At 41.3% G+C, this 22886-nt stretch overlaps 2 protein-coding genes across 6 annotated transcripts in view; one reads left to right on the top strand and one right to left on the bottom strand.

The window, feature by feature from the left end:
- Nucleotides 1-41: 41 nt before the first annotated feature.
- Nucleotides 42-20070, bottom strand: cblc (Cbl proto-oncogene C, E3 ubiquitin protein ligase). 5 transcript variants are annotated; one of them, XM_028981619.1, is made up of 15 exons: nucleotides 19828-20070; nucleotides 12947-13021; nucleotides 12175-12767; nucleotides 8261-8407; nucleotides 8018-8174; nucleotides 7765-7886; nucleotides 5498-5635; nucleotides 5311-5398; nucleotides 5030-5161; nucleotides 2065-2277; nucleotides 1753-1893; nucleotides 1199-1257; nucleotides 740-805; nucleotides 597-652; nucleotides 42-469 (listed from the first exon to the last, which is right to left on the bottom strand). In XM_028981619.1, exons 3-15 carry the CDS (start codon nucleotides 12540-12542, stop codon nucleotides 342-344), a joined length of 1815 nt encoding a protein of 604 aa, XP_028837452.1. In that variant the 5' UTR covers nucleotides 12543-12767; nucleotides 12947-13021; nucleotides 19828-20070; the 3' UTR covers nucleotides 42-341. The 5 variants fall into 5 exon arrangements, with proteins under 5 accessions (XP_028837452.1, XP_028837453.1, XP_028837450.1 ...); XM_028981620.1 differs by having other exon boundaries at nucleotides 19838-20070; XM_028981617.1 differs by having other exon boundaries at nucleotides 12175-13021.
- The window catches only part of bcl3 (BCL3 transcription coactivator), a 15660-nt gene continuing 12539 nt past the window's right edge, over nucleotides 19766-22886 (top strand). The window contains exons 1-2 of the mRNA XM_028981622.1: nucleotides 19766-20621; nucleotides 21553-21664. Of these exons, the coding sequence (XP_028837455.1) occupies nucleotides 20330-20621; nucleotides 21553-21664 (404 nt within the window). The 5' untranslated portion in view covers nucleotides 19766-20329. The remainder of the gene's footprint in view (nucleotides 20622-21552; nucleotides 21665-22886) is intronic.

The following is a 22886-nucleotide window of genomic DNA, read 5'->3' as shown; positions in this document are numbered from 1 at the left end:
CACAGATTTTACTTGGTTCAGGTTCAATAAAAACAACAAAGTAAAGATTTCTGTCTTTTTTATTCTTATTTCACACTACTTAGACTGGCTATTGTACAGGTAAATTTTGCTGCAATACAAAATAAAACTGAGATAAAACCTGCTGATTTTTACTGTAGTTGCAGATTTAGACTGCACCTCAATATCTACTATTTTATGTTTGTATACAGACACTATCATCAGAAACTAGCGTTACAAAGTCAGTCATGTGTAATGTGTTGGTAGGTACCGGTCTACGCAGATTCCCACTGTAACAGATCATGTGATTTCAGTCTTTACAGTCAGTTCAGTGATCTGTGTGGTCAGGACATGTTCTGCTCACGGTGGCTGGTCCTTCCTTTACGTGGTCCCTTATTTCTCTCTTCCTTCCCCGTGTCACCATTCCATTTTGGTAAGGTTGAAGAGAGGGTTATCCATGGTGCTCGACCTGCTAGAAATAAAGCAACAGGATGCTGAAAACAAGGGCAGGCATTTTACTTCTACGGTGCTCAACAACGATGGCAGGTGTGTCTCGCTGGAGGACTGGATTTGTAACCTTTGAGGAGGTTTTTACTTACTGCTTTTGCCAGCCTGAGATGATGAAGGTCTGTTTTGTTTACTGCTGGATTCTTCACTATCACACAAAACATCAAGCAAAAAAAAAGTTAAAATATCATGGTACCTACATGAGAGCAGAATTTTGAAAGTTGAATGAACTGACCTATACAACTGTGGCAGCATCCAACTCCGAGTTTCCTCGTCACTACTGGAGGACTCATCCCGATGACTTTTAAAAAGGGTCAGGAGAATCATGTGATAAATACATACAGTACAAAAAATATTGAAACACCGTAAATAAGCAGCACTACATTTACACATGACGTGAAAGAATACAGTGTATGTTTAATCCGGGGCAGTGGTGGCCTAGAGGTTAAGGAAGCGGCCCCGTAATCAGAAGGTTGCCGGTTTGATTCCCGATCTGCCAAGGTGCCACTGAGGTGCCACTGAGCAAAGCACCGTCCCCACACACTGCTCCCCGGGCGCTTGTCATGGCTGCCCACTGCTCACTCAGGGTGATGGGTTAAATGCAGAGGACAAATTTCACTGTGTGCATTGTGTGCTGTGCTGCTGTGTATCACATGTGACAATCACTTCACTTAAAGCTTAATCCACCTTTTACCTGATCAGAAATGATTTCTTATGCATGGAAGGTGTGTCTAAATGAGCTTCTCTTGCAATCTGTTGAAAGACGGAGACAGGAGCTTTTGTCAGATAGGTGTGGCATTAACCCAATTACAAATGATGCTCTCCACATTTTTCTTTTTTAGATTTCTAAATGTAATGTCACACACTGACACTAGCAACTGCATTTTAATGTCTGGCAATTAAAAAAAAAATCCAGAAAAGGGTAAAACAAGAAAAAGTGGAATTGCTAAGACATAGACCACCATTGTCATCATAACAAATAACAGAAACATGAGGTATCCAGGAAAGGTTGAACAAGAAAACTAAATATCTTTCTCCAGAAGGATCCTTCAACAAGCTGTATTTCAAAAATGCAATTAGTGTTCCTGACTTCCACTGAGGTGCCACTGAGCAAAGCACCGTCCCCGCACACTGATCCCATTTGTTCTGTTACCAGAATGTTCGTTTTCTAGTAGATCAGATCATTTATACGATATGCGGTTAGCAGTGGAAGCCACAAAAGAGACCACCAGATAGTGTGATACGCACCGACCATGGGAATGACTGAGAGGCCAGAGTGTCTGTGCCCGAGTGTTGAGGAGGGGGTCGTGGAGAGGGAGAAGGGGATGAGGTGCTCTGTTTTGGGGGTAATGGAGGTGGCATGAGGAATGAAGGAGGGATCTGCAAGTCCTGATAATGAATTTTAAGGAAAAGGCAAATTGAGTTTTAGTAAACAGTATTAAAGAGACCTACATTTCTTAAAACAATGATTAACATTGAAGAATTTATTTTTCAAATGACTTTTCAACTAATAATTCTTAGTTGAATTAAACATTTTTAATTAATGATGGAAGGTCTAACCTTCCTGAAAGAAGCAAGTTCTTTGATGACAAGTTCTACATCTTCATGGTCGTCCTCATCATCGTCCTCCTCATCGTCGTCCTCCTCATCCTCTCCATCATGCAGACTCAGTGCTGCACTGGTCCCCTTCTTGGGTAAATAAGGCTCAATGAAGATGGACTCTGTGCCTCTGATGTCACACCGACAGTATGGGCAAGTGTGTCCATCTGACTTCTGCAAGAAATACAGTTTTAAGGCAGTGAAATGTATCACAATTTATTTTCAGAAGACAAACCCCTGAACTCTATTCTGCAAATGCCTTTCGTAATTTATAAATAATAATAATAAAGTGTAGTGATTGTCACATGTCATACACAGCAGCACAGCACACGGTGCACACAGTGAAATTTGTCCTCTGCATTTAACCCATCACCCTGAATGAGCAGCTTCCTTAACCGCTAGGCCACCACTGCCCCACTGACCATTTAAATCACTGTGATGTCATGTAACAGTACTACAGAATTGAGGTCCTGCCCCCCCCCCCCACCCCCAGTGCAAAATGGCATAAAAAAAGAACATCAAAGTAACATCAAAGAAGATATACATAATGCACACAAAATAAATCGGTAATAAATACAAATCTGTACAGGAGTGTGGAAGTCAAATGAGTGAGGTAGCGTACTGGTGTGAATTGTGGTAAATGTAATGTAGTAGCAGTAGAGCAGATGCAGCGTGTATGTTCGTGTTCATGAGTGCTATTGCCTGGTTGTAAAAACTGTCCTTCATTCTATTCGTTCTTGACCCCTGCGCCCTGAATCTCCTGCCAGACGGCAGCGTCTGAAACACCCCGTGTGCCGGGTGTGTGCAGTCTCAGTGATGCTGGGTGCCTTTTTGAGGCAGATGACAGGTGATGTAGAGGTTCTTTGAGGAAGGATGATTTTCCCTGCTGTGTAGATGACCTTCTGTAGTGATTTTTTGACCATTTCAGATCTGCGAACTCACTCTAACTCTGTTTGTGATACGGCAGCAGATGGAGAGGGAGGGCCAATGTCCAGTAACTTTTCTGTCAATCTGTTCAGAAGTCTTGTATTATAAGCCGAACTAAAGTCGACAAAGAGCAGCGTAGCCTAGCGCCCCTGCTGTTCCAGATGGGAGTTGGTAGTGTGGAGCGCTGTGAAGATGGAATCTTCAGTCGTTCTGTTAGCTCTGTATGCAAACTTGTCTGGGTCAACTGTGGGTGAGAGGTAGGATGTGATGTGGCAATGGACCAGTATTTCAAAATACTTCATTGTGACTGGTGTCAGTGTGACTGGTTGGTAGTTATTAAGGCTGCTGATGGTGGTTTTCTTGGTCAGTGGGACCAATGTGGTTGACTTTAGGCATCCTGGAATGGAGGACCTGGACAATGAAGCGTTGAAAATTTTGATGACTGCTCCAACCAGCTGGTCACTCTCTGAGGACCCTTCTAGTCTCCCCGTCCAGAGATAACTGCCCCCAATTCACCCCTCAGCTTGTACTCTTGCAATGTGAAGCTTGGACTCCTGCAGACCGGGCTGTGGCTGCCTCGGGTACAGCTGCTTCAAGCGTGTTTCAAAGTACTAGACAGGATGTTAGTTTAAAACGCATGTGATATGTAAAGCCTTAATCATTAATCCATATAATAATGTAATACTGTTAGAAGAAATCTGAAATTCAAATGATCAAATAAAAGGTAGATTATTCATAAAATAATCTACATGCTGTACAGCATGATTCATTTGACAGTTTCTCAGTTTCTTTTGTTAATCTGGATGTTTTACTGCTTTATTTGTTCAGTAATCATGGAAATATTAAGTGATGATTCAGCAAGACTCCCACAGGGTATTAGTGCAGAAATACATGCAAAATACTGCACATGATATCTACACATGAATAGCTCCTAACCCGAACCAGGTGTAGTTTGTTAAACAGACTTTCTTGTCATTATCTGGCATGTGACATGTGACTCACTGCCAAATGATGGAACATCTGTCAGGGAAGGATACACACGACCAAACTCACACAGGATGCTATAGCCCACAACTGAACTCTTGTTGCTTAACTGAGCTCCAGATGCTTCACAGCACAATGTCTCTGAAGCAAATTGGCACATGGGGACAGACCCAGTGAATTGAGTTCTCTTTGAAAATGTAAAAATAGCTAAGTGGAAGTTTTTTTGTCATATTTTGTCTATGGTTTAGAGGCACTTAATATGTGCCAATGTCACAATTCAGACCAAAATACCCTGAAAAAGTTCCACTTAGTTAAAGATTCTGAAATACTTCACATGCTTTTAAGCAGCTTTGGGCTACACTGCTAGTTTAATGGGTCACATCCATGTGCATGAAGATGCTTTTTTCATTAAGAAATATCTGAAAATATTTATTTTGGCAGTACTACACATTAACTCAAATTCAAATTTTATTTGTCACATACACAGTCATACACGGTATGATGTGCAGTGAAATGCTTTCTGCAACTGCTACAGACCACAGTATTGCAAATGTTGCAAGTAAACAGTGAACCAATATGCAAATATTGCAAACATAACCAAGTATTACACTTTTACGTCTTTAACATAAAATATGTGTAACTGGTAGGGTGAAGGTGTGCAAATGAGTTACAGTTTTTACAATGTTTAAAGAAAGAAGAAAGAGCCATAAAGAAAGAGCAGTAAAGACCTAAAAAGCGCAGTGTCATTTTGTGCAAAGTGATTTTGCATAGATTGCATAGATTGTTCAGGAAACACCATCTATTGTACCCTTTACATTATAACACTCCCTCTAAATTTGAAATCCACCTATCCTCACAACCCCACACCACTGAGAATAATTGCTTGTTAGATAACAGCCACACACAAAGATGAATAATTACACTGGTTTACCATGTGTACACTTGTGACACATGGTCTTGTTAGGCCTGTGGCTGGGATCACAAGGAAGCTTTATTTGATTCATGTTCAGCCTACCTGCCATCCACTGAGACAAAGATGGCACAACAAGTGGCCACAGGGCTGGATGCGTGTGTCTTTGTCCCTTTCTGTGCAGATCTTGCACAGCTGGAATGTGCTGCCAATCTCACAGTACAGGTCATATTGCTCCTTCAGAGAAAAGGGACAAAAATGAATCATTACACCTACTGTCTTTGCCTCTAAAACCGATTACCGAAGCATTAAATTATGGGGAAGCACATATTTTTAATTTTTTTTTCCAATTGAATGTAGTAAAGGGAAGGCACAGGAGTTAGTACCTCTGTGACTGTGACTTTGGATTTGTGTGAAGTTTCACACAAACTGGAAAGGTCAGGGTTGACATCACGGCCATCTGGGTAAAGGTAGCTGTTAACAGAAAATCAGTAGATATTTTTGTGTGCTCCCCCCACCACAAAAAAAAAAAAAAACCACGGAGGCATCACTGCATATGTTCTAGATACTCACCATCCATCCCTGAACCCCTGCTGAAGAGCCTGGTACAGTGGTATGTTCTGTGGGATGGTCTGCACAATGCTGCCGTCACTGGTCACATGTCCAATGGCCCACTGACCCATTTGTGTGCAGCTTAGTCGGAAAATGTAACTGGAACCGAACAGACATAATTAAAGCAAGTGTTTTTTATAGCCTGCATGAAGTAAAATTTGCTTTCTGTCTCTATTTAATGCAAATGATGTGAGGGGTCAACAACCCTTGTCCTGGAGGGTGCCAGACATGCACAGCTTTGATCATTCTGTGTTCCACCAGACCTGATTCAACTCAACCAATGGTAGATACAGTTAGTGGCAGTAGCCTAGTAGGTAACACACTCTCCTATGAATCAGAAGACCCAGGTTAAAATCCCACTTAATACCTTTGTGTCCCTGAGCAAGACACTTAACCCTAAGTTGCTCCAGGGGGGGGACTGTCCCTGTAACTACTGATTGTAAGTTGCTCTGGATAACGGTGTCTGATTAATGCTATAAATTTAAATGTAATGTAGATACAGTTCATCTAGACAGTATTCACAGTTCATCACTTTTTCCCACATTTTGCTATCTTACAACCTTTTCCAAAATGGATTAAATTCAGCTTAATTTGAGTCTATGAGTGGAAAAAAAAACAGTTGATTGGAGATGATTTGGAAAGGGACAGGCCTGTCTATATAAGGTCCCACAGTTGACAGATATGTCAGGCACAAATCAAGCATGAAGTTAAAGGAATTGTGTGTAGACCTCTGAGACATGATTGTTTCGAGGCACGATTTTGGAAAAAGTTACAGAAACATTTATGCTAAAACTTTTTGAAGGTTTCAATGAGCCTCCATCATCCATCATCCTACGGCTGGTCAGCCACTTAAACGGAGTGATCGGGGGAGAAGGGCCTTAGTCAGGGAGGTGATCAAGAACCCAATTGTCACTCCAGTCCTCTGTGGATGAAGGAGAACCTTCTAGAAGGACAAACATCTCTGCAGCAATCCACCAATCAGGCCTGTATGGTAGAGTAGCCAGACAGAAGCCACTGCTTAGTAAACGGCGCATGGCACAGTTTTCTACTTGTGCTTTTTAATTGGAGGACTCTCAGACCATGAGAGTGTTGAACTCCTCGGTGTGAATGCCATGCATCATGTTTGGAGTAAACCAGGCACTGTTCATCATCAGGCCAATGCCATCCCTACAGTGAAGCATAGTGGTGGCAGCATGGGGATGGTACTTAGCTGTAGGAACTGGGAGACTAGTCAAAATAGAGGGAAAGATGACTGCGACAATGTATAGAGACATCCTGGATGAAAACCTGCTCCAGAGTGCTCTTGAATGATTCATCTTTCAGCAGGACAATGACCCTAAGCACACAGTTAAGATATCAAAGGAGTTGCTTCAGGACAACTCTGTGAATGTCCTTGAGTACTTGATTTCAATTGAACATCTCTGGACAGATCTTAAAATGACTGTGAACTGACGGTTCCCATCCAACCTGATGGAGCTCTGGCACGCTGTCAATCAACTTCTGGGCCAAATCCTGACTGATGGCAACCCATTACAGTCTCAGTGTTTAAATCTAAACTGAAAACACACCTGCTCACTCTGGCCTTCTGTTAAAATCCCAGACACAGTGTCAATTACTAAGTCCACTTAATTTCACAGTCAAAGTCACACTTTTTTTTCTTGGACAAATCAACCCTGCACTGACACCAATTGCAGGCTCACTCTAAGACGACTGAACATGTTAAGATGACTGAACAGGATCACTGAAATGATCTCAGCAGGTCCTTTTGTGGCTGGTGTGAAATGCAGTGGAACTGTTTTTTGAGATTAAGTTCATTTTCATGGTAAAGCAGGACCTTGCAATTCATCTGATCACTCTTCATAATGTTCTGGAGCAAAATTGCAATAAAAAATACGGAAACCAGTAATTGTGTCATTCTCAAAACTTTTAGCCACAACTAAAAGTGTGCTAAAGTGGAAGTGATTGTCATCGTGATACACAGCACATGGTGACACAATGCTCTTAACCCATCACCCTTAGTGGGATCGGTGTGTGCGGATGGTGCTTTGCTCAGTGGCACCTTGCCGGCTCGGGATTCAAACCGGCAACCTTCTGATTATGTGGCCACTTCCTTAACCGCTAGGTCACCACTGCCCCTGAATGAGGGTAAACTCAAAAATATGCAGGATAATGGCCTTCCAGGTCCAGGGTCGGTGACTCCTAGTATAAGTTGAGTATAATTTACTGACCTCCCGGGTCGATGCAGGTAGTGTTCCAACCGAGCTTTAACTTGGTCGTAAGTGAGAAAGGCCATGTAACCAGGGTGAGTCACTGCCAGTTGATTCCAGTTCCTCAGCAGCATTGCCCAGGGCTGAGAAGACATGAAGCGAACCCTGACTTAGAGATTTGTCAAATTTAAATGTCCCAGAGTGAAAAATCCTGATGAGCATCTTAAGAGCAAATGAAGCAAGATACTGCAGATCAGGTGTGTCCTGCAAGTACCTGAAAAAGCTTGGTGAAGACGTCAAACTCAAAGACTGAGATGTGGTCATTACATGTGAGGTCCAGGGTTGATTTGAGGGCCATGGCTTCCATGCCCTCCTCAAAGCTCTGAACTTTTCTCAGCTGCTGCTTAAATGTGCTCCACTTCACTATACACCTGAGAACATGAGAGAAAAAATCACGAGACGCTCAGTACAGCATTTCCACTTTTCTAGACTTTCAGACGATTCCACATGAACTCACCGATTTCCAAAGGTTTCTTTCCAGAACTCATGGGCCTCTGACTTTTTAAGTCTGTAGGTGTCACCTTTGAAGTGTCCCCCAGGAAACAACGCCCGTATCTCACATAGCATGTGACTGAACAATAGTGACAGTTTGGTCAAGTTCCTCCTATGAGTTGAAAAGAAAATGTCTTGAGTTGAGGAATGGCCACTAATAGCCGTAAAGACTACCGCAGTTTTGAATGTGTTGTGGTCCTACTATCTGAAAGGCAAAAACAATCTGCCAATGATATAATGCATGCGTAATAATCACCCACAAAAATCAGTGCTGTGATCTTATCTGAGGTTCATTAGCCCAGTGTTTGATGTACTGAAACACAGAAAATTCTGTACTATACACGAGACACACATGGGCTGCAACACTAAAACTGATCTGATCTGTCACACTCTCAAATGGTCTTGTGTGCTTTTTTCTATGAACAGGATGTGACAGTTAGTTTCCTGCCCTACATCTCTGTGGCTAAGAATGTTAATTTTCCATTTACTAATGACCAATTAAAAACAGACCAGATGCTGTTTGTTATGCATATTGCATGTTTTTTGTATTTAAGATGAAGGAAATAAGGGAATATTCGTCTTGGTCAGTGACCCTGTCTTTTACAAAAAGGGGGATCAGAAACACCTTCAAAAGCGAAACCATTATGAGTGTAAAATCTAGGAAAGGTCTGACTAAGCATTTCCAGGATGCCAACAGTCCAGGATGACAGTACTTTGATGCTGACTGATTACTTTCTTGGTTGCAAAAGAACCAAAACAGCCTGCAATGGTAAAACAAACTTTATTCTGTATCTGTATATTTATGTATAAACATTTTAATTATGAATAATGCTATTTGCATTATATAATAAATAATAAATTTAATGAAATACAAAACATTATACTTTAAAGACATAGTTCATGTGCCGTGGTCTTGCTGGCCAGTGCTGGCTTTTGCAAAAGGCTTCAAACTGAGGTGGTAGATTTACTGCACCAGGTCAGAAATTATTTTCCATGCCCTGCAGAGATGTGCAATGATACTGAGGTAACTGCTCTGCGGGGCAGAAGCCCTCTGGCCACAAACCTCTCCTTGTACTATAATTGCTCTCAACATGTGACAATGTTTGTCAAATTGTTTCCTTTTCTTGCTTTTGCTTTTTTTAGACTTATTCACTTTCCTCTCGGGCTTCCACAACACATTTACTGGTTGCAACAGAACGTACAGAATGTGGCGTGTGTAGTGTTACCTGGGAAACAAGATCGGTTTTCACCTACATTTTTTTTAGCAATGACTTAAGACTTTTTTCCATGTTATATCCTTGCCTTAGCATAGCAACATGCTGACATTGTGTAACAGTGTGCTGAAAATTAGTAACATGCCACTAAAAACTTGGCCAATGGCGCAAAGTAGAGTTTGAGTTTGAGTTTTAGATAATAAGGCACAAAATAACTCTGGAACTTTGCTTGTTTATATGATTATTACCACAGCGGTTTAAATGCTATTTCCCCAAAACATGTCAAAAACTAGTACTCAACAAAATTTAAATCATAAGAACATTGTGGTAAAGCTGTTTTTATTATTATTATTACTAATTATTCTTTTTTATTCAGAAAAAAACAGCTTAATTAATTTAATTTAACAGCTTTGTTTTTTGATGAATATTATTTATTAAAGCATGGAGATCAGACCACAAACAACATTGTCTGCCTATATTTTCTTTGGCATGTCTTTTGATGAAATCAAATCACCGCAAAGGCACAACGTTCTTCTAGTCTTTCTTGTTGACCTGACAGAGGTCATGACTTATAGTCAAAGATCATCCCATGATTCCACGTGATCCTAGTTTATGCACCAGGCTCACCCCTGAATGCACAGGGGCTAATAGCACAAATAAAATAACCTGTCTGATGTTTTATTCTAATTCACACGTATCAAGTCTCAATAGTAGACCATGATCAATAACGTGAAAATCTGATTTATAATTAAATAAGGGGTGACAGAGCTGCAGAGACACCAGTGTCAGTAAATAATACATGTAAAGCATAATTTTATTAGAAAAATGTCAGATTGGTCTAAAATTAGTTAAATTGTAAGTGAACAGGGCTTAACTATTGTGTGATTTATATAAGCAGGAACAGTCCATGTGATGTGAGGAATATTTAAGACACCCATAGAATGTATACTATTTGGAATGCCTCTCAACAAGTGCTGCAGAACCATCATTGTGCTGATGATTAGTTGCAATAAAATGTGATAAAAGGCACATTTACATAACTGCCGTTTATCTATTTGGGCTCAGTCTAGGTACGTTCTGTTAATTTTGGGGTATGAAGGATAGTATAAAAATATAATTCCATAATGGTCATTCTGCAGTGGATCGTTCACACATCACAATATATCCTGTTTATGAACTATATTTTTCATCTGTAATACGCTTGTTTGTGTTTGTGACCCACTCTCCTCTGCAATGTGTGTGCACTGTTATCGTCCAGATACAAAAGTTCTATATACTGGTTATCCATATATTTTCACATGATTTGGTTGAGTATTCATGACGTATATCATGTTGTCTGTCAGTCCATTAGCTTAGCATATTAAGCGTACTATGCAAAAAAGGAAACATTTTAAGCTGACACATGTTGTCAATAAAAAATCTTTTAAATCGTAGACGTGATGAATATTCAACACCAGTGATGATCATCTGACAACCGGGACACAACAGGGTACACTGTAGTATACCTGAACTGCGCCAGCCTTAACTCAGCATTTTTCCACAGATAAGCTGAGGCCCATGAATACTCATGCATCCTGCTTCCCAACATTGCAAGCCTGATTATCATCATAATGCATTTCATTTGCAGAGTTCATTAGCAGGACATTAGAAGGCACTGAAGGAAGCGGACCGACTAGACTCGAAATGCATGAGAAAATGTTTTCACTCTGGATTTACTCTCAGTTCTTCCATGAATCAGTAAACTGCTTCTATGATATGTGCTGATATAAACAGGTCTTTATCTGCATCACCATTTCTTTTTTATTTTTCACTGGATGTTTCTGGTGATAAACTTTTTTTTTTCATTAATAAATACATACTTTACAAAATAAAAATGTAAAAATTTAAAACATTTTATCAGATCTTCAAATTCAAGTAATTACTAACATAAAATTTAACTGGTATTTAATATTATAATATGCCAAAGTTTTAAAATGTGCAGGTTGTTCATGAAAGTCTTTGTTGTGAGATGATTGAATTTTTGCCGTTGATGATTGAACTTTGCCATTCAAAATGACATTATGACAGATTATTCCAAAACATTTCTTACTTTAATTATTTTACATAGATGAGATGAAATTAATTAATGTTCTTGTTCACATCTTTTAAACCAAACCACTCATGACCTAACGTCATTATCTAATTTCAAAAAACGAAATAATTTTTTTAACGGTTACAAAAACTGTAATGTGTAAGCTTTGATAAAATTAAAAGAATGGGTATTAAAATTAAAAGTTTTCTTGGGTCAGTTCGGACTCAATGAATCTACACAATAATTTTTATAGCAGTTTGGGCCAATGGATTATCAACATTAAATCTGTAATGAATGAACAAAATATGTGCTATTCTTACTCATGTGACCTTGTATCAGTTCCTAAAAACTATATAGCATTAATTCAAATAAAGCTTATAATTTAGGGGTTCCGGCCTGAATATCAGATCAGAGAAATGCTTCTATTTTTATACAATACTTACATCACTTTGAGATTTGAGCTATTTCCATGTATAATACTTAATCTGACTTAATATGAGAATATGAACACAAAAAAATATCAAAACATTTACTTCAGTGGATTTTTGGGGCAGATCACTGCTCTTACTCTCATAACTATATGGTTTTTCTCACCTATAATTGGATGCCTCATTGAACAGCTTGTCTTTTCCCTCCTTGAACAGCAGCACTGCCCGTTTGGTCTTGTCCAGCAGGTGTCGGATGTGGATCCGCAGGTACTCGCCCTCATCGTTGCAGGGGATCCCCACCACAGGACCTCGGTAAGGGGCCCATACATCCATCAGAAAAGTTGCAGTCGCAGTCACCAGCTCAGGGAGGTATGGTGGACTGTTCTTCAGGCCGAGTCGCGGATCGGTGCAGAGCCGATGTAACTTCTCCAGTTTCCTCAAGGTTTTTTCCAAAGCCTTACGATCAGCACATGTTGGAGGCTGAGGCCTAGAGCCACTTGGTTCGGCTCTAGGGTCTAATGTGCCTGTTGCCATTTCTCAGAGGCAACAAATCTGCTGATTTTTTATATAATCCGTCTATATAATTTATATGTTTACAAATTGTTCAATGTTTTAAATTATGGATAACTGTTATTCATAGGTATAAAGTCAGTGTTGCTATGAGAGCTCTTCCTACCTTCACAACAGTGTCCCCACACACTTCATTACGTAATGCCATTTTACAATCCAACTCATGATACACAGCAACTACTTAGAGCACTATGGAAAAAACAGAATGCAATCCATTGTGCTTTAAATTAAAATGTTCATACAAGACATAGAACAGTACTCTGTTCCCAATGATTGCAAATGGCGAAAACCAGAAAAACAAAAGAATAAGGTCAAATAACATCCTCAAGTTCCTTCCCTACAACCTCTCTTGGTCACTCTTTACTCACAGTTTCATGTTCTCATGCATTGTCTCTGTCCCCCTTTGGCTCTCAGCTTGTCACCTCTGTTAGTCCTGTTTACTCCTGTGAAGCATTTAAAGACATTTTTCCTCAGCACAGATGGCACAGGTGGTACTTCAGTCCCCTACAGAGTGAGACTAGTTCTGGGACTAACTACTCTCTCTTTCCGTGCCTTGGCTTTGATGAGTTTCCGGGTGACAAAAAGGCTGACAAACAGGTTTGGTTTCTTTCTATTACAAAGCGACCAACAGAGAGAGAGAGAGAGAGAGAGAGAGGGAGAGGGAGGAGTTAGAGAAGATGTTGAGAAGATGGGTAAAATGAGTTTTGAAACTGAAAGTACTATGGATTCTTGTATAGTCTAGTTTACACACATTTAGATTTTTTTAAAGTAAAATTTTAACTTAATATTGATGCATTGCACATAAGACACCTTTTTCCCTCTACAGTTTGCGACATAGAGTCATGTCCAAAGATAGGAATTAGAATAATTATTACATCCCATTCAATTTCTATTTTCCATCTCTGATCATCTTCCTGTATTTAGTTAATTCAGAAAACACATATATTGCTTTGCCTGCAAAGGTCATGAAAATCTAAAAATCTCCTCTGTCATTGAACAATGCACATGACTGTAAATCATTACCATCCCCACCAGATGTCACCCACAGTCTGACAGTAAAACTGATGAGTTTAACTATAGGCTAAGACTGACAAACTAGTCAAACAATGAAAAACAGTGATACTGGGATTTCAGTATTCAGAATATACACAGAAAAGAAACATTATAATTGAAAAATCATTTAGAAATGTCTTTGTTTTCAATTAAAAAAACATAGCATGAGTTTGAATACGAACTTCAACCCATAACATAAATAACAAATAACATAAATAACACCTTTAGCCACTAAGTGAGCTTATGTCAAATTTGATGCATGCTACAGGTCCCAAACAAAGGTTAAAAATTATATCAGGTCTGTAAAATTATTAGCTATAATAGTGTTGTCTTAGAGGCAATGTCTCTCAGAAGCAAAGATGGCTAGATGCTCTCCAGATTGTGAAAGAGTGTATACATAGATTATGGAATTCTGTGGAAAATGTGATGTTCAACATCAAATTGGAGACTTTGCAAATAATTTACAGTGCATAAAATCATCAAAAAGATTCAGAGAAACTGGAGATTTCTCCGGGTATTAGGAACATGGCCATTATTGGATTCCCATAGTCTTCGGGCCCTCAGACAACACTGCATTATCCATTGGCAAGACTGTGTCAATGACATTACTAAATGGGCCAAGGAACACTTCCATAATCAAAGTGGGAAAGGGGTTAGGTGAGTCCAAATTTGACTTTCTCATTGGTAATCACAGATGCCATGTCCTGCATCGGAGAAGAGTCCGGATGCTGAATTTGCATGTCTGCAGCATTAGTTGGCCTGTCCCTTTCAGACCTGTAGCATACATGTAGCATATACAGTACAGTTTCTCATTCAAAGTGTTTTCTTTCTTTTCTTTTTTTGGTAGATTTTCTTACATTGGTAGATTCTCACTGAAGGCATCAAAACTATGAATGAACACATGTGGAGTTATGTACTTAACAAAAAAAGGTGAAATTACTGAAAACATGTTTTATATTCTAGTTTTTTCAAAATAGCTACCCTTTGCTCTGATTACTGCTTTGCACACACTTGGCATTCTCTTGATGAGCTTCACTGGGGCAGTGGTGGCCTAGCGGTAAAGGAAGCGGCCCCGTAATCAGAAGGTTGCCGGTTCGAATCCCGATCCGCCAAGGTGCCACTGAGGTGCCACTGAGCAAAGCACCGTCCCCACACACCGGGCGCCTGTCATGGCTGCCCACTGCTCACTCAGCGTGATGGGTTATACGCAGAGGACAAATTTCACTGTGTGCACTGTGTGCTGTGCTGCTGTGTATCACAGGTGACAATCACTTCACTTTCAAGAGATCGTGACCTGAAATGGTTTTCCAACACCCAGAGGTGTTTAGCACTTGTTGGCCCCTTTGGGTTCAGGTCCGGTGACTGTGAAGGTCAGGTCTCCACTTTTTCATAAGTAACTAACTCCATTTGTAATAATTATTCTAATTCCTATCTTTGGACATGACTCTATGTCGCACCGTCTCATTCAACACATTGAATGGGACGGTGTGTCCAAACTTTTGGCCTGTACTGTAGATGTTGCATTGAATGTGGCCATATATGGGAGTGAATCCATCAACAGTGCCACATCTTGGGATGGGTTGGAGCTCCTTTAAACCCTTTAATGTACATATCATATTTGAGACATGTATTTCTGAGACCCATTGCATTGCCATGAAAAAGAAGCTATAAAACCCTTTTGTATACTATCTAATGCTTGTGTTCTACCTTTTGCACTACAACAATTCTCATATACATTAAGGGAGATTTTTTTTTCTGAATGTTACATCAAGTTAATGCGCGCTCTCATTTACAGCATTTTCAGACACCCTTATCCAGAGCGACTTACAATCAGTAGTTACAGGGACAGTCCCCCCTGGAGCAACTTAGTGTCTTGCTCAGGTAGTACAATGTTCCAATGGTAGTTAGTGGGATTTGAACCTGGGTCTTCGGGTTCACAGGCAAGTGTGTTACTCACTAGGCTACTACCACCTTATATACATTTCTTCATAATTGATTAATCAATTACACAATTTACAAATTCAAATGGGATATTTACAACAAATATTTGGACTCAGAATTCATAAAGATGTATACAATTGCTAATTTACAGATGTCTAAAAGGAAGTTCATTTGCTTGATGGCAATTTAAGTGACATAGAGGGCCTTGTAGAGGCAGATGATGAAGTGGAAGATTGGACTCCTGATGATGATCTTTGTAATTGGACGAAGTATCAAATATGATACAAACAAACAAACAAACAAACAGACTTGCAAATTGTTTGTCAAAGGACCTAATAAAGACTAAAAATTCTGTCCATTAGTTCTTGGTTCAGTTTTTAAAGGGTTGAATGAATGAACATCAGGGCCTAGGTGCCATATATAATTAAAGAACCATACATTTGAGAAGCATTTTTTATCATCTTGGTTCATTACAAATGTCAGCCATGTATTTATGAACCACAAATGAATCAATAAAGCTTTTTTTGTTTACATCTTTGTTATTCGAAATAAACTTAAACTGCATTTCTAGTATGTGCAGAACAACGCAAATACACTACACAAAAAAGCCAGCAATGTTAGCTGAAAGACATCTCATCTTGGATGGCAGCCCATCACCTCAAACTCAATCCCACCAAAACTGAATTTATATTCATTCCAGCAGATTCTTCACCACATCAGGATCTTTGTATTTACCTGGACAACTCAAAGCTCTCTCCTTCTACAACAGGCCGCAACCTTGGAGTAACAATAGACAACCAACTCTCCTTCACGACTCACATCTTTCCCGCTCATGTAGATTCCTTCTCTACAATATCAAACGAATTTTTCCTTATCTGTCAACACGCCACCCAGCTACTGGTTCAGTCCTTAGTAATCTCACGACTGGATTACTGTAACTCTCTTCTAGCTGGTCTACCTTTTTGTACCATCCAACCTGAACAACTAATATAAAATGCAGCAGCATGACTGATCTTCAACCTTCCGAAATTCTCCCACACCACCCCTCTGCTACGCTCCCTCCACTGGCTACCAGTAGCTGCACGCATCAGATTCAAAATACTGATGCTGGCCTACAAAGCCAAACATGGAGTAGCACCATCCTACCTCACAGCCCTTATTACACCTCACACTGCACCTCGTATACTCCGAGCCTCCAGTACTGCTCGCCTGGTCCCTCCATCTCTGAAGGTAAAAGGAAGACGTTCTAGACTCTTCTCTGTCTTGGCCCCTCGGTGGTGGAATGAACTTCTCCTTGAGGTCAGAACAGCTCAGTCACTGAGCACTTTCAAACGGCAGCTCAAGACCTTCCTCTTTAGAGAATATTTAGATTAACTTATTGTCCAACTTATGTACAGAATCTACAACAGAGTGAATAAAATTCATCGTTGGGGGTCCTAATGAACCAGAACTGACCACTTCATCGATGGTAACTTGAAAGCACCAATCAGAAAAACACCTGGTTCAGATGTCTGGGGCATCAGGTGAGCGCGGACTGAACACCGACAGTTTTTCTGCTCATTGGAGGAAATCTAAAGCCGCTGTGAGACCAAACAAATTTTTGTTTGCCATCTCTGGACACTCAGAGACTATTAAGATCAGCTTTTCCTCCATTCCTGCTTTGTGTGTGTGTGTGTGTGTGTGTGTGTGTGTGTGTGTGTGTGTGAGTGTTGAAGAGTCAGAAAGAACTTGCCTTGATTCTATTGGTCATGTGAAAATACGTGCCGTGCTGTTACTAACAGCACTACTTTTTAACAAGAATTTTTATGCCGGGGCATGAAAATCACCAAGCGATATCATTATTATAATTGAGTGTGTTCTGCACTGCTTCACTGCAGAATCGTCCATGTCCATTTGTTGAACACAAAATTATAAAATGTTATAAAATGTTATGCCTTTATCCTTTGTCTTTGCTCCATATTACAACTGTACATGGCATCTCGACGCTGATATCGACCATCAAATGAGTGTGATTGATTGTGCTTGGAACCCTGTCCCAATTTTGTGGTAATTTTGACTCATGTTGAGATGGTTGAACACACATTTGCTGATGCACCAGATTCTCAACTTGGTTCTTTACTCATTGTAACAGTTTCAGATGCACTGAAATGTATTGCAAATTGCTTAATTTTTTGTTTAATTAAAAAAATCTGTTTTAAAGTGACAGAATTGCATAAAAAATGTTTCATTTCCAGCTACTATAGTCCAGTTAAGTACCTTAGTCATTGTGTGTGTGTGTTACCTTTTGTGTTTTTCATAAATTTATCTCCAACAATGTACTTTTATTTTATGAGTTACCCGCACGTAATACAGGACAACGTGTTTATTAAAACATATTTTACATATTGTGTACTATTCTGATCAAATTACACCAATGGGTGACAGTCCATTAAAAAAGCAATATTTCATTTTATTAATGTTTAATTACATAATACCATGAAAAGTACTTTTTAACAGCCCCTGTGGCAAGCTTTGTCAGAACTTACATACAAAGAAATACATACTTTACTTTGTGTAAAGCTCCGTGCAGCAGTATTGCTGTCTGCGTGCCCACTGTCACAAGTCTAACGCCTTGAACATGGTTATGAGAACTTTTCAGCTTTCCTGCAGATGAGCAGTTCAGGACACACTCCTATAGTATTGTATATGATATAGTATATAGTACACGCTCCTGTATGAGTCTTGAGTGACAGTGTCAAGTCAAGTCTCAAGTCTTTATACTTGAGTCTGCAGGTAAAACTGCATTGGTATTTGTTTTAGGTTAAAAAACATATACTGTACTATACGTCCACTTTATTAAGAACACCTGCTCTTGTGGCCAAAATCCCAGACAGGCACATTAATATTTCTTCAGTAATTTTGGTTTCTACCTTAAAATATATTGTTCCTTGACACCAGTGAAATGTTTCCTGTGCTACTGGCAGAACAGAACCATAAAGCGTGATTTTTCTGTGGTTAGATTGTGAACTCTACAGCTAGGTTTTTTTTTTTTTGCTGACTTTACCATAACGGTTCAGGTGCTGCTGAACAGTATGATATTGTGACACCAGTACAGTGTCTGCAAAATCTTCATGAAGGCCTTTCGAGCAATACAACCTTACAGACCTCAACTAGAACTTCTTTGAAATTATACAAACTATGTTCGTGCTGTTTCCTTGTTGTGATCAATTCATCTTCTGCTCAAATAACTAAATTACTCCATTCAAAGCATTTTTCTAAAGTCAGTTGAGTCCTAGATGGTGTTTTAGGGACTTTAACCTCACACCATTACTTTCTGTTGCTCAGTCCACACATGTGTAAGAATTAGGAAAGTCCCAAAGTGTCCCAGGTAAGATGAATCCTCCACAATGAGATGATGGAAGAGTAACAGTTGAGTGTGGGGGTGTAGTGTGTGTGTGTGTGTGTGTTGGGGGGTATGGAGAGTTATAGTTGTTATCCATTATTCATTAATTTATTTACACTCCCAATTAAATAGATACAGTACATACAGATGGACAAACAGCAAGGGGGAAGTCTTGGAAGATTGATGTGATAAAGATGTGAAATATATGAGATGCAAATGAGTGCCTATGGATCATACTGGATGCAAATCAACACGGAAGGAGTGACTGGAGAGCTGCAGTAGGCTGGTACAAGCCTGGTGGATAAGACACTTGCCTAGAAGTGCCTAGAAGACCTCAAAGTCACAGGTTACTACCAATGTGTCTCTGAGCAAGACACTTAACCCTGAGTTGCTCCAGGTGGACTGGACCTGTAATCGCTCTGGATAAGAATGTCTGATAAATGCCACAAACCTCAGGGCTCACAGCCAATAAACAGTGCTTTGTTTTAGATTAGCCTAATCTGTGGAGTACATTTTATACTCCACAGTATAAACGTTTAAGAATGATGTTATTATTCAGTTCCATGCAGTATTGTTAATGTGGATTATTCTGTTGTAGCATCTGTCGCGAGACACCTTATTTAATTACGACCTGGGTGGCCTTTCAGCGACACGAGTGCCGCGAATACAGGGACAACCAGGTCATGTCCCCGATAAGACGCAGATGGGGGGATCCCCGTCGACGAGCCGGTGTTGCGCCGGTAAATGAGCGTGGCCGGGGGTCACGTGACTGCCGGCCAGCTGCAGACAGTTCGCGTGCGGCAGCGTCAGGCACTTCCGGGTTCGCGGCTGACCAAAAAAACAGCAACAACAACTTAAAACAGACAAACTTACACACACATACATCTCCACACACAGAAGGTCGGCTATTCCGCACAGGAACAGTAGTAGACTGAAGCGAGGTAGAGATGTAGTACACAGGTAAAACGATCGTCGACCGGCGTCGTCGCCTCGACTTCCGAAAAGCAACCGAAAGCAGCCGGCAGGCAATTGAAGCTCCTGCGTGGGGAAAGCACCTCTGGGTGGGAGGGAGGGGTCACTTCGGCGTCGATTAGGCAATGTCATAAAGAACAGGGCGCACTGCTGACTGCTTCTCCAGCCTTCCTTCATAAATGACCGTGCGCCTTCAAGACGGAGCCTTCCCAGCACAAACCACTCAGACGCGTCTTTTTCGTGGAACTTTTTCTCTCACTATTTAAATTGCACTTTTTCGCGGCGATGTTGAAACGTTTTATGTACGCAGATGGAACTTGGTTCGTCGGTGTCCGCTGACTTGGCGACCGGTGCGTTTCGCGCTGACGCGCCTCGGCTGACGGGGACTTTGTAGCCGGCGTGGATGCCACGAACCATGACAATGAGCGGCGACCAGACCCTGACCGCTGCGCCGCTGGACCTGAGGACTAAGCCCAGGGAGGGGGACACGCGTGGCGGAGAACGGGCTTCCACTCCGGAACTGGAGCATCCCCGGCTCCCGAAGGCCAGCGACAGGCTGCCGGCGGCGTCGAGGCTTCCGCTGAGGAAACGTCCCTACCGGCCCGTCGCAGAACACCGCGACATCGGCCCCCGGGACAGGGACGGCGAGCGTAAACGTCCCGGGGACACCCCGCAGCGGAGCGGGGGTGCAGCCTGTAAGTGCGCCCGATCTGCGTGTCCTCCCCCTTTCTCATTCGCGAATAGTGAGAGCCGTGGATACGTCCACCCGTCACTGTGTGCCAGACGCCGAGTATTGCGCAGTCATGGTCAGTCCTTGCGCTGCGCCGCCTGTCATTGTGAAACTTGGTGCGCTCACGCTGTGTGACAGGCAGTCAGTTCCACGCAGTGTCACAGGGCGAGAAAATGCTGATTGCGCACGAACGCGAGACCAAGCAATTCATTCTGCTCAGACTGCCAGAAGATGGTTTTTTTCCCCACCATCACAGACATATGTATGTAATGGGGGAAAAAGGAAATGCCATTGGTGGTCAGGACAGAAGTTGGTCCGAGTTTAATATTCTAATATTAACCTTGGCATGTGCAGATACAGGGGGCAAAAAAACTTTACCCTAGTCTAAAAGGAGGCCCGGGGACATTTTGGTGCGGCAGAGCTACAAGGTCTCCTCCAGCTAGTGACTAGTGGCCTTTACCTCCCGCCTGACAAGTTGTGGAAAATCTTATACTGATCTAAAGAAGAGCTGGAAAACTGGCCACCACTGCCGCAGAGCTCAGCCTCTGAATCTGGGATTTGTCACTGAATGTTATTATAGCAGATATAAAACGGAATAATGTGATAACACATTCAACGCAACATATTCATTCATTCTTCAGGAAGGTCAAATGAATCCAAATACTGCGTGATGCCAGATAAATCTGAGTGTAGGGAGTCATGTTTGTACTAGCCAATGACACGGCTGAATAGATTACAGGATAAACCAGTTCACGAGTTCATTACTCATCCTCTGGCCTGGCATGGCTGCTCTTCACTTTACTTTGATGCATCACAATGCTGAGTATTCCTCCCAAACTGAGAACCAGAGTAAATTCAGGAATTATTCATCACCTCTCTTGCTTTTTTTTTCACAGATCACAACCAGCATTACCCAGCACACCCCTGGCCATATCTGGTTATCCCAAGTCCTCCACAGCACATTGAAAATGTAGCTTTGGCAACACACCAAGATGAAGACGGTGACACGTATGTCATTTTTTTCATATTTCATATTTTCTCTTAAGGGACTAATGTGTGGTTAGACCAGCATTTCCCAACCCTGGTCCTGGAGGAACGTCTGCCAAAGAGTCTTCACTGCAGCCCTACCTTAAATAAGCTCTGGTGTTAACAGCCTTATAATGAGTGGTGCAGATTGTGAAGATATGGAGGTTGGAACAAAAATGTCCCGGCTGATGTTCCTCCAGAACCAGGGTTGGCAAACACTGGGTTAGACAATCAGGGCCATTGATAGACAAGGTGGAGGCAGACCAGATGGAGATAAGATGTTCCTGGTGGTAGGATGCAATGTAGGATGCATGGTAGGATACAATGGTAGGGTGCAATGTGCCATTATGCCAATGCGCCTAACGGTTAAGGAAGTGGCCCCGTAATCAGAAGGTTGCCGGTTCGATTCCCGATCTGCCAAGGTGCCACTGAGCAAAGCACCGTCCCCACACACTGCTCCCCAGGCGCCTGTCATGGCGGCCCACTGCTGATGGGTTAAATGCAGAGGACAAATTTCACTGTGTGCACCGTGTGCTGTGCTGTTTTGTATCACATGTGACAATCACTTCACTTTAACTTTATAAAGTTATAAAAATGTCCAACATCCAAGCATCAGGTGAAAGTAACTACAGTTTCTGAAAGGGCGGGGGGCAGGAATAACCTAAAAGAACACAGTCAATACAATGTCTCCAAAATCAGTGAGAGGTGAGTCGAACAGCTGAGGAGCAGAGTTTCGATCCAGAGAGGAGCTTAGTCTCCAGGGGATAAATATCTGTGCCATTTAAAGAGAGGTGACAAGTAACATGGCACTTCACGCATGAATCCCTTCACTGTTACTGTCACACCACCCAGCCCCCACATCAGCCATCAGATGGTTGGCTGAAACTTCTGTGCAGTTGGTTTAGTGAGCTCCATGTGTCTTTGTGTGCACCTCTGACTATTTTTATTACTGTTTAACAAAGTAGGCAAAAATACTGAAATGTGTGTTGTACGTGTACAATTGATTCATCACAACAGCTTACTTGATTGATTGACTCATTATTATTCAATAATTGCATTTCATTTTTCGTTATATTCCTGCTTTGAACCATGAAGATTTTATTCCACTTCTGTGCTGCTGCACTCATCATTAGGCAGTTACACTGTTTACCGTAGTTCACGGCCATAAGTCTAGTTAAGCGGAGATTGGTGGGGTTTGTGGACC

Source organism: Denticeps clupeoides, chromosome 5 (genome assembly GCF_900700375.1).
Source record: "Denticeps clupeoides chromosome 5, fDenClu1.1, whole genome shotgun sequence".
NCBI classification, from domain to species: domain Eukaryota; kingdom Metazoa; phylum Chordata; class Actinopteri; order Clupeiformes; family Denticipitidae; genus Denticeps; species Denticeps clupeoides.
Note: the sequence above shows the minus strand (reverse complement) of the source record. Positions and strands in the feature narration are given on the sequence as shown.

Bases quoted from the DNA above. Each gene is read 5' to 3' on its own strand.
- cblc (XM_028981617.1), bottom strand. From the start codon at position 12,542: ATGGCAACAGGCACATTAGACCCTAGAGCCGAACCAAGTGGCTCTAGG. The intron at 8,408-12,174 runs GTGAGAAAAACC...TTCAACTCATAG, and splicing joins AATGAGGCATCCAATTATAG to GAGGAACTTGACCAAACTGT. The intron at 1,894-2,064 runs GTTAGACCTTCC...ATTCATTATCAG, and splicing joins AACTTGCTTCTTTCAGGAAG to GACTTGCAGATCCCTCCTTC.